General features: G+C 40.1%; 1 protein-coding gene across 1 annotated transcript in view; it reads right to left on the reverse strand.

Moving 5' to 3' along the window:
* The window catches only part of LOC128504696 (matrix metalloproteinase-18-like), a 91,381-nt gene that overhangs the window by 15,772 nt on the left and 63,414 nt on the right, over nt 1-12,195 (reverse strand). The window contains exon 6 of the mRNA XM_053474865.1: nt 5,295-5,461. Within this exon, the coding sequence (XP_053330840.1) occupies nt 5,295-5,461 (167 nt within the window). The remainder of the gene's footprint in view (nt 1-5,294; nt 5,462-12,195) is intronic.

Below are 12,195 nucleotides of genomic sequence, written 5' to 3' on the forward strand. Positions count from 1 at the left end.
TGTTAGTGAAGATTTTGGGGGTTAAATAATATAAAAAGCCCTATGGGAATTGTCAGCCCCAGGACTCCTTTTTCATTTTAGGAAACATTTTAATTTAAAAAATATATATATTTGAAAGTGAAGAGTGTAATTGTGCGAGTTACAGACGAGGACAATCAATTTCACATTGACGTTTCATGTCCTCAAAATTTTCAGTGGCAGGCACTCTCATGCCCTTGCATGTAAGGACATGTGACCTTAATTGAGTCTGGTGATCCAAGTTAACTTCTTAGTAAATAGGCGTAAAAATATAATGTAGAGACTAAAGTAGAGACCTTTTTATCTGGATGACTTTTCTTGTCAACAAAACCCAGAATACACCATTTGGGATCAACAAATAAAGCTTAATCAACACATGACGCAGTAATTTCTTTGTGCCTCATGTTTGTCACCCCATTCCCTCAAGATTGTAAGCTTGCAAGCAGGACTCTGTCAATTCTTGTCTTGTCATACCCCTTGAATATATGTATTGTATTAACCAATGCGTAAACTGTTGGCGCTATATAAATAAAAGATAATAATAATAATAATAATAATAATAATAATTTTCAAGACCTTAATCCAAAATTCAGATATTCTGGGAGATTCCCATATCATATTGATCCAATTGAATACTTTTAAAAGACAGTGGAGCAGATATCACACAATTTTAACTTTGCTTTAAACAATTCACTTGGTGTCATATATGCTCTATGAATTATATAAAATTGAGTCAGTCTATGAGATTCAGAGACGAATACTTTCTTCATCATAATCAACACCATAGCCCATTCTAAATTGGTAATTTCACCGACATCACCAATCCACTTATTTCAAGTGGCATTCAAGTTTCTCTAGCCCTCTCATATTTGGTATCTCAGCATATCTTTTAGCCATAAGCCTCTTAGCCGCTGTTGATTGCAACAAACATTCCAAGTTTGTTGCACATACTATATTATCTTTCCATTGTGCCTTTATGATATTTTGAAGCTGAAGATATCTAAATGTTGTCAGGCCCCCTTGCAAATCTTTATGTAAAATTTCTTCGAGACAAAAGATCTTACATTCTCTTATAATATCTCCCATATATTGGACATCCCGTGTTTTCCAGAAGCTGACTGCATCAGTGCTAATAAATAATCTTTCAGATTTGTATTTCCCCAAATTGGGCTAACATAAGATGGTTGGGCAATGTTAAAAAGGCACCGCCCTTTAAAAAAGTTATCTGTGTAGTTTTGAGAAAAAAAAAAATTGTTGAGGTATGGATTACAGTGTCCAGGTCATAGTCCTTTAGTAAGATAGCTTTCTCAAAGAGAGGAAAGTGTTTCATTATTTGTCAACCAACCCCTGACATGAGTCAACTGAGCCACGATATAGTAGAAAGATCACACTATTAGCTAACATTTAAAGAGTTATATCTATTGTAAACCATATCGTTTAGGTAGTAATAAAAATAAAAAAATCCTCGATTAAAAGATAACACTGTGAGGATTTAAAATAAGGGAGTTGCACTCACATATGGGGTTGTTTGTTTGTATCTCTTCCTCTGACACAATGTCTCCTACATACATTGAATGTAACCAAAAAAGCTTTTCATATGTATGTATTGCAAATTTTGTATTTATTTACTTCATTAAGAAAAGACAGGCCACCATTATTGTTATTAAATTTGATCCATTATTACTGTTTAAAATACAAAAAAAAGCAGATGTTTTGGTTCAATTTTAGAACCAACTCTGTCTTTCTTTTAAACCACAAAGTGATTTTATTCCATTTGTTTTGGCAGGATTTATCTATTTACAATTGTTTCATACCTCTGAAGAAGCCGTATATGATATTTATATGTACAACCAATTATGTAAAATGTTACATATTTTTTATGTTTATTACATTTTATATAAATATTATATATATATATATATATATATATACATATATATATATATATATATATATATATACATATATAGTATATTTAATATAATCCCTGCCATTTTTATATACACTACTAGTCTCAAGAGGAATCCCAACCTCATTAGCGCTCCCACCATTATTATAATCCCCGATGCGCGCACTTGACAAATTTAGGCCAAGAGAGGACTGCAACAATCTTTCAACAACATTCCTCTACCTTGTTACCTTCAGACCTTTCTTGGATACCTATTAGCCTAATTATTTCTCCTTTGTCTATTTTCCATATCATCCATCTTTAGTTGGAGATCGTTGATCTTATAGGCACATAGGTAAGTCATGTTCCAATGTCTTGTAACAGGTTTCAAGATGGGCTAAATTGTGCTCCATCCCCAGGACCCTATTTGTCAAACCCTCCAATTTTTTCGTGATTAAGTTTATATTCACTTTAACTTTGCCAATTTTGTAGAGCATTCTTGTGACTCTTCACCTAGAGAGAATCTTTTGAATAGTCCAAGTTTGTATCTGCATCATTACCTGTAGCTTCTAATTCCACCTCTGAGAACTCTGTTGGTTCAGTATCTTTGTTTAGCTCCTTGAATTCCAATTTTCTGTTTTTTTCCTTTCTCCACTCCTTATCCCAATCTCTGGTCTGTTCTTTGGAGCCATTTTAAACACATGCTCAAGCACATGGTTCTCCCAAATCTGCAGGACCCTGGTGTTCCAGATAAAACGGGTTTCGGCTGAAACCAGGTGCAAGGTTATTTTGGAAGCATCAGCAAGTATCAGTTGCCCACCTTCTTCTCCCTTACATTTGATAAATATGGGCATACTGTTATTTTATGTGAAATGACTGGATTAGAATAGGGCGTTATTTCTGGTCTTTGTGATAAGCATATAAATACATCCATAATGTGCCGTAATAAACAGAGATCTTAATATACATACATGTCTGGCTGTGTCTGATTTATCTTGAGCCGCTCGATAAAGATATCTATATAAATTTGGAACCCCAAGGTATAGAAGTACTCGGAAATTCTCCGACACTCCCCCCACCCTCAACAACAACAACAACAACACCACCAGCAGCAGCACGGTCAATACCGAGGACAAGCATCCGGAGGTAGTGTTGTCATCGAGCAACAAACAGAGGCAGGGCTCCAGAGAACGACGCGTACGTACGTCCTACGTCATGCACATCCTCCACATTTGGTGGAGAGTTTAATAATCAAAAGTAGCAGCCTATAACATGTAAAGGGCTTTCTTGCCTCTAGCATGTTAAAGGGACACTCTAGCCATCATATGCACATCGCCTTTTGCAAATGCATGGGAGTCTGAAGAACCCTCTCCTCCTGTCAGGAACCACCTTTTCACTGCCTGAACCATCGCTTTTTCATACCTGTTGTATAGAACTCTGCTACCACTAGTGGCCGCCCTCTGGAGCACTCAGAACTCAATTACTGGGATCAGGTGTGCCTTGTTACCTGGGTTGAGCCCTAGTCCATACATCCAGCTGGGCCTTGTTATCTGGATTACCCTGCCTTTATGAACCTGCCCTGCCCTTCAGTCAGGGCCTTTGTATTTGTCTATGGACCTTCCTGCTGTGGCTCTGCACCTGTACTGTTCCTGGTTCACTGCTTTGTGTCCTTCCAAGCGGGCTGTGTGCCTTTCGTGCCCTTCCAAGCGGGCTCCCTGCCAAAAGACTTATTACCGGTATTTATTTTGCCATACATCCGGTTTCTTGCTTTGACTGTATTACCCTTATTTGCTGGTCCTGTTACATAAAATACACTGCATTACCTGGATTTCTGCTTGTGGTGTCTTTGTTTGCATAATCATGCACCGTGGGTTACATTCTCAACCCCAAGTATCCCCTGCACATGGGCTCCTACCCGACCTGATCACCCGAGTCCTGACACCTCCAATGCATTTGTTTGTTTCTCTGTCTGCCAGGTCCTTTGTTTGCCTACACCCATGTGGTATACTCACTGCCAGAAAGCTTCATTACTGACTTAGGCTAGGTTTCCACTTGGGTTTTTGTCCGGCGTTTTTTTCTTGATGAAAAACGCCAGGAAAACTGCCAAGAAAACTGCCACTGCATTTACCTGCGTTTTGGCGTTTTTTCTGCAGTTTTTTCTGGCGTTTTAGCCTTTCTGTGGAAATTGCTTTTTTTGACCTTAGGCAGTTTTCCAGCCTTTACAAGTTAGAAGTTTCACCCAGCTAAAAGGGATTAGGATAAATGGCAAGTATCTGCCCTCTCCTGATGTCATTTACTTGGTAGACCCTTTTGTCTCTTTTCTGTGGTTTGTAAGGCATGCTTTATTTCGAATGTCTGCTCCTCTAGGAAGATTGGCCCCAAATGATGGTGCAAATTGTTTGCTGTTGCTTTTGGCACGCAGGATCCAGTTGGTTTGTTTGTTTGTAATGGTGTAAAATTCAATATGAACCAGTCCAGGACTTTGTTTTGTGTGAAACTGTTTGTTTTCAGCCTATTTCTCGTAGGACACACAGATACTGGGTCCATCCTCTGCATTGTAACTGTGGAAAAAACGCCAAGGCAATAAACCCACATGGCTTTTTCATGGCGTTTTTTCTCTCCCATAGACTTCTATTGGAGAAAAACGCCAAGATTTCCTTGCAAAAAACGCCAGAGTGTCAACATGCTGCGATTTTGAAAAACTGCCACAGAGCCCAAAAAAGCAGAAAAAACGCCAAACAGAAAAACGCCAAGTGGATATGGCATTGTGCGATTTCCTATTGAAGAACAGCTAACATCTGGCTGCAGCCGTTTTTCACTAAAAAAACGCCAGGTGGCGCTATTGGCGTTTTTATGGGCGTTTTTAGCAAAAAAAAGTGGAAATCTAGCCTTAGGAAGAGTTTCAAGAGCAGGGGGTCTAGATCATATGGCAAGATCAACTAAACTATATATATATATATATATATTTTTTTAGTTCATTAACATTAAATATCCTAGTATACATGTGGCCCTCTGAAACAAATATGAATGCTGGGTATGACTGTAATCAGGAGATGTTGCCGAACATAAGTTGGGTCATTGTTTAGCTGTGGCACTTACAGTATAGGAGAAAATGTAAGCAGGATTGTGAAAGTATGATTTGTTTTCTATATTAGTATGATTTGCTTTTTTTATCTATTTTCATTAAAAAATTATGTTTTATGTATTTCTAAGATTGGTGGTAGCACTACAAGGATGGTGTCTACAATATCAGTAGATACATTTAAGTAATACTTTAGATATTTATGCTTATGGAGAATGTTTATGGATAATGACACAAATTTCATCACAATATATTCCACCTGCTTAGAAGCTCCATGGTCAACTAGCATTTCTAGATAAACTATACCTTAAAGAAGAATATCTTCCCATCTTGGCTTGCAGTTGGGTTTTGCATTCTAATGGCTGCGTCAATGGAAGATGGAAGTTCTTTCCACTTTGAAGAAATCAACTTGGGGTTTCTCTTCTTAGGAATCAGGGGAAGTTTACCGTGACTAAGCTCCCAGAAATATTCACCTGTACAAAAGCAGTTCAAATATAATTGCTATAAAATCAGTCTGAAAATTACAAAATATACTTGTTTTGTTTAGGGGATTTTTTGTTTTTTAATTTCCAATTTTCTGTTTCGGACACAAGTTAAATATTGCAATATGTATGTGTATCAATTTTCCAGAGAGCAGTTGAGGCGAGTTTTCAGCAGCAATGTTCCGAGAGTTGGCAAAACATACAAAACATACAACCAAAGTACCCACCCTAATCCCGTACACATTATGCAGGGGATGAGGGGGCAATCATTTTACCCTAACGGTCATAGACCCCATCTCAAATTCACAGGGAGGAAAGCAATTTGTGGGATAGCATCACTTAGCAATTCTTCAAAATGTTCTATGCAAAATATTGTTAATGTGTATTATGAGTAGTAGGTCCAATCTAATCTGCTTTTTATAAACTTTAATATGGACAAGGGAGACATGTATATATTTAAGGGCAATACAAATACATGTCTGTGTTCGTTCAGAAAACAAAAAATACCTTTTTATTGGCTGATAACATAAAATAAGTGCAATCACCTTGATTTGGCTCACCTGTATTGTATACTCTAAATATGCCTTGTCCTCTTTGAATAAAGTTTAAAAGAAAAAAAGTGCAATCTTCCAAGATAAATTATGTCTCTATTTAGGCATTTTACAAATAAATAAAATGAGGTGCAGGAGCAGACAAAATCAAATCCATAAAACTGGACACTTGATTAGTAATTACTTACAGTGTGATGTAAAAGCTGCCCAGTTGATGTCAATGGTCCCTGGAGGTGTCAAAGATTTCTTACATACGCTGCCTATACAGGTTATTCTAAAATATGGTAGCGTAATATAAATGCTTTATCATGGTTAAGATCTTTGTTCAAAGTGCATTCATTTGAAATTGCAAATGTTTGAGGTGGACTATCCTCTGTATCCTGGATAAAACCCTTCATATCCAGTAACGTACCAGGTACGTCATGCCAAAGTAGGCTTGTAGGATCTGTGATGTACTTGGTATGTCATACCTAAAAACTGCCCCCACATCACCACGATCATTGAGATAGCGGGGGGACTGCTGCTTCTGTCTGCCCAGTTGTCTGGGGAGACCAGCAAACCCATCCAAAGACCCCCAGGCCTTTGAATGGAGTGATTCTACAGGCTCAACGCACAATCGCCGGTTTACCACTGGATGAGGGGTCATCTCAGGTAATAATAATAAAAAACATACACATGCAAATTATTAATAAAAAAAAAATCAATACATTATTATTACCTGATCACATGTCAGTGATATTTTAGGTCACTGATTACTGAACAGTCTCACTGTTGTCAGTGGCCTAAACTTGTCACTTACAAGTGATCTGATAACGATACAGTTTTCTCTTTACAATTTATATTTAACCTAATAAAATGCTTAGTCACCTTTTTGGTCACTAATCATTGATCAGTCTTATTATCAATAGCCGATGACCTAATCACTATCACTAACATTATACAGTACTATAATAAAGCCCTAACATCTAACTAACTATACCTACAACTATCCACTAACAGGATAGTGTTAGCACAATAAGCTGTTATGTTAGTTATTTGAATGCTAGTTGGCTTTGAGACACTAAAAACACATTTTAAAAATTAGTGGCAAACTTGGGGAAGGAAAGACACCAAAAGCAACATTTATAAAATACCTCAAAACACAGCATATGAGAGTAACAAATGAGAGTAACAAAAAAGTCATTTAGAAAAACCCCAAAACCCAGCGAAGGGGAAGACACCAAAAACAATTAAAAGTTGCCCCAAAACCCATGTGATATGTGTGTAAGACAAAGGAAGTCCTGATAATTATCCTGATATGTGCAAGAAATGTGAAAAAGTAGAAACAAAAAATCAAACTCTAGTGTTCCCATTATATTTGCGGCCCACATAGAAAGGTAAGGGTAATTTTCCTGTTTAGAAGTACCGTATTTGCTCGATTATAAGACGACCCTGATGATAAGACGACCCCCCAACATCTGAATATTAACTTAGGAAAAAAAAGAAAAAGCCTGAATATAAGACGACCCTAAAAGGAAAAAAGTTTTACCGGTAAATGTTAATTCATGTAAACTATTTTTTTTAATAAAAGCTATGATTGAGAAAAATATTTTTTTTGTTTTTATTTCCCCTTGTATTTTCCAACCTGCCCCCAAGTTACGCACATCTGACCCCAGGCTTGCCACACCAATATGGCACTGTGGCCCATGATATGCCTTTTAACCCTCTATATGCCACTGTGCCCCATGGTATGCCTTTTGACCCCCTATGTGCCACTCTGCCTCCAGAAATGCCTTATACCCCTATATCCCATTCTGGCATTTAGGGGGTTAAAATGCATATTATGGGGCAGAGTGGCATATAGGGAGGTATAAGGCATTCCAGGAGGCAGAGTGCTCTATTAAATGCCCCCTTAACGCCACTCTGCCTCCTGAAATGCCTTATATCTCCCTATATGCCACTCGCGCATACCTTCCCCGGCTGTCAGAGATCAGAGTTCCCCGCACCAGTGCGGCACCGGCGCGGGGAACTCTGATCTCTGACAGTCGGGGAAGGTCTGCGCGACGGACGCAGACAACCTCCGCTGCTAGCCACACCTCCTTCCGGCTGCAGTGGACGTTGTCTACGCGGATCGTGTAGACGTCAACCTGCTGCCCCGGCAATACAGCAGGAAGCACTGGTAAGTGTGTGTGTGGGGGGTGTTAAATGGGGGGGGGACAGGAGGATCCAGGTCCCCTGCAGCGGTGCGGGGGATCTGGATCTTAGTCTCATAATCAGACCTCTATTTGAGGTCTGATTAGAAGACGACCCCGATTAGAAGACGAGGGGTATTTTTCAGAGCATTTGCTCTGAAAAAAACCTCGTTTTATAATCCAGCAAATACGGTAGTTTTAGCTCCAAAAGTATGAGGTGTGCCTGGTTCAGCTGTTAGAATAATGTATTCTCATGAGTTGGCAGTATCTTGTGACCAGGTAATGCTGACATACCACAAATATGTGGTATCTACATGCTCGGGAGAAATGTGAAATTAATTTTTGTGTATTCTTACTTTGTTTCAGGTAGCCAATTGTGAAGCATATATCCCAAACTCATGCCCCTAAACTGTCCCGATTTGGTTGAGACAGTCACGATTTTGGGACTCTGTCCCGCTGTCCTACCTATGCCTACCTCTGTCCCACTTTGCCAGGGCTGTAGGAAGGGTGAGGCGAAAGAGGCACTCACCTCGGGTGCAGTTTCGATCAGCAGCTGCAGCCTGCTGGCCCAACATTAGGAAGCGCAAGGTCTGTCATTTCAGACCTTGGCTTCCATGCTCTCTAATCACTACGTGCCGGCAATTGATGTTGAGCGCTAGGTGTGTGTAAGGGCAGTGTATGTGTATTTGTTTGTTTATGGGCAGGTGTGTGTAGGGGCAGTGTATGTGTATATGTGTGTTTATTGGCAGCTGTGTGTGAGGGCAGTGTATGTGTATATGTGTGTGTTTATGGGTAAGTGTGTGTAAGGGCAGAGTATGTGTATATGTGTGTTTATGGACAGGTGTGTGTAAGGACAGTGTATGTATATGTGTGTGTTTTTGGGCAGGCGTGTGTAAGGGCAGTATGTGTATATGTGTGTTCATGGGCAGTGTATGTGTATATGTATGTTTATTGGCAGCTGTGTGTGAAGGCAGTGTATATGGACAAGTGTGTGTAAGGGCAGTGCATGTGTATATGTGTGTTTATGGGGAGGTGTGTGTAAAGGCAGTGTGTAATGGTCCTGGGAGGGAGGCTAACATTAGCCTTTTTTAATTTAAAAAAAATCTCTGCTGCTGTGGACTACTCTTCCAATGATGTGCAGCCAACATCATGGTGGACACCTGGCTGAGACTCATGGGAATTGTAGTTCACAGCTAACATCTGCAGCTTTATCTACTGTTAACTGCACTTTCCATGATGCTCAGCCAGCATCATGGAAGTAGTATGTCTGGCTGAGCCTGATGGGAATTCAATTCAATGTGTTTGTTATTTTTAATATGCACGTCTGTGCTTACAAAATTGAAAAATGGCGATGTAAGCGCAACATTGTAAAGTGCAATTGCTTGTATTGGTGAGTTTCTCTAGAGTGTCCCTCTTTCACATTTTGAAATGTTGGGAGATGTTTGTGCATTTCATGTAAAAAGGTAGAACAAAAACTTCAAACTCCTGTGTTTCTGACTTTGAAATCTTCAAAGGGTTTTATGGGGTTAAATTTATGTTTGGGACCTCTCCTGTGTCTCAAATGAGACATGGGCCAGTGTGAGAAATAAAATCAATTTTTTTTTTTGACCCCGCAGCATTTGAGAAACATGACCATATCCTAGCAAACTGATCTGTTGAAAACTGTATTGCGCATGTTATGATTTTGAAGCCGCAGTGCTAAAAAGACATGCTAGTGTACTAAAATAGTGAGTATGCATAGAATGGGTTTGTTAAAAAAAAATTCTTTCAATGTTTGGAATAAATGCCTCTAATAAAATACTTTGGGATGTCAAAAATATATACTGTATTTTCTCTTATGATTATAAGACGACCCCCCCAACATTTGAATATTAATTTAGAAAAAAAAGAAAAAGCCTGAATATAACACTTCCCTATAGGAAAAAACATTTTATTAGTAAATATTAATTCACATGCAAACTATTTTTTTATATTTAATAAAAACTATGTTTGAGAAAAAAATCATTGTTTGTTGTTATTTCCTTTTATTTGCAAACCTGCCCCCCCAGTTACGCACATCTGCCCCACTGCTTGCTATTCTGCCCCCCAGATATGCCTTATACTCCCCTATATGGCACTCTGCCCCCTGATATGTCTTATACCCTCTATATGCCAATCTACCCTAGATATGTCTGATACCTCTATATGCCACTCTGCCTCCCTGATATGCCACTTTGCCCCATCTGATATGCCTTATACCCCCTATATGCAACTCTGCCCCAGATATTCCTTATACCCCCTATTTTCCACTCTGCCTCCCTCATATACCTTATGTCCCCTATTTACCACTCTACCCCCCTGATATGCCTTATACCCCTCTATTCCACTCTCCCCCCAGATATGCCGTATACCCCCCTATTTGCTAATTGGCACCTTGATATGCTTTATGCCCCCCCGACTTACTGATGCATCTCCAGACTTGCCACAAGCTCCAGACTCCCTAGTGTGCGCATGCAACCTCCGTTCCTACCCAGGACTTCCGCCGGGGCTTCTTTGGCTGAGCACCGAAAGGTCATGTGACGGAGCACCGGCGGAAGCATTGGGTGGTAGCGGAGGTTGTCTGCACGCATCGTGAAGTCATTGGTTGATGGCAGACAATCCCCCTGCTGGCCACCAATAGAGTCACTGGTCTCCCCGCTCCAGGAGCTAAAGGTCATTTAAAGGATATTTAACTGCTGCGGAGAGGAGCTCCCTGCTGGCGACAAATAGAGTCACTTGTACGGACCTTTAACTCCTGACGGTGAAACTCCGCCCGGGGAGACTGCTCCAGGAGCTAATGGTGTGTACGAGTCCTGGCCATAATCCTCTGGAACTGTTTCTCGGCAAAGACCCGGGCACTTGCCTCCTGACTTTCACCCCTCATAACCCAGACACCATTGACCCTACCAGGGCGTTCTTTTGTAGAGTTAACCCACAGGTGGTGGGGTACAGACAAGGGGTGGTTCGGAGAGGGAGTCTCTTATGGAACCCCATTTTCTATGACTACCAGGAGAGTGGGGCTCAGCCCCCGTCCCGGAGAAACTTTAAACTGCTACCGCGATCGCCGCCACTCCCTCGGGATCACCCTGAAGACAGCGGTTTGGGGTTATATGGACATTGCTGAGCTTGGTTGCATGAGTATGGCACCAGGCTGTCTGGGCATGGTATTGTTGTGTTAATGTGATTATGTCCTTTCATTGTTAGAGTGGTGTATAAAAGGCTGTGTGTTTATCAATAAACTGTTCACCTTGACATTAGTCTCGTCTAACGATTGAGGGACCAGCTATATCACTCATTGTCCTTTTCAGGACAAGTAGAGCATTGTTTTTGGCTACGTCTCGGCGGGCTACGGTGCTACTTCACCGAGGATACAGAGTCAGTTCCCGATCCCTTCCTCAAATTATCGTCCAGCGCTGGAAGCGGTTAACTCTTGCAGTTCCGGGAGGAAGCAATGGACAGCGGACGGGTGTACCCAGTCGAGGTTCAGGGCGTCCCGTATTGGCAGATGATAGGCACATGCAGCCTATTGGAGCAGGACTGAATTTCCCCAATATTGGTGCTTTTTGGATTTGCAGGTCATCTTTGCGTGGGGTTTATCTTTTTTCACTGGGCTATATTTGTTTTGTCACTATTTATCAATTAAGATGAAGCATAATATATGATAAGATAGAAACATAATACAATTTATTTTGTGTTGCTACAAATTATAGGTTTGGCTACTGTAAATGAGCAACTACAAAATGAAACCACAAAGTGAATATAAATGTGCAAATAGACAAAATATAATAAATAACTCCCCTACTGCACTGCTGTTCCCAAAAGTACTCCTTGGGTACCACTTTAAACCATACTCCTCCACATGGGGCGCAAATACATAAGGGGAAAAACAAAACAAAGATAGTGTAATATAGTATTCATTTATATAATGAATTCCACTCACAAACGTGGATGATAATCAGGCCTTTTAGTGGACATTAATTTCAGT

The sequence above is a fragment of the Spea bombifrons genome, chromosome 9, assembly GCF_027358695.1.
Source record: "Spea bombifrons isolate aSpeBom1 chromosome 9, aSpeBom1.2.pri, whole genome shotgun sequence".
NCBI classification, from domain to species: Eukaryota; Metazoa; Chordata; class Amphibia; order Anura; family Pelobatidae; genus Spea; species Spea bombifrons.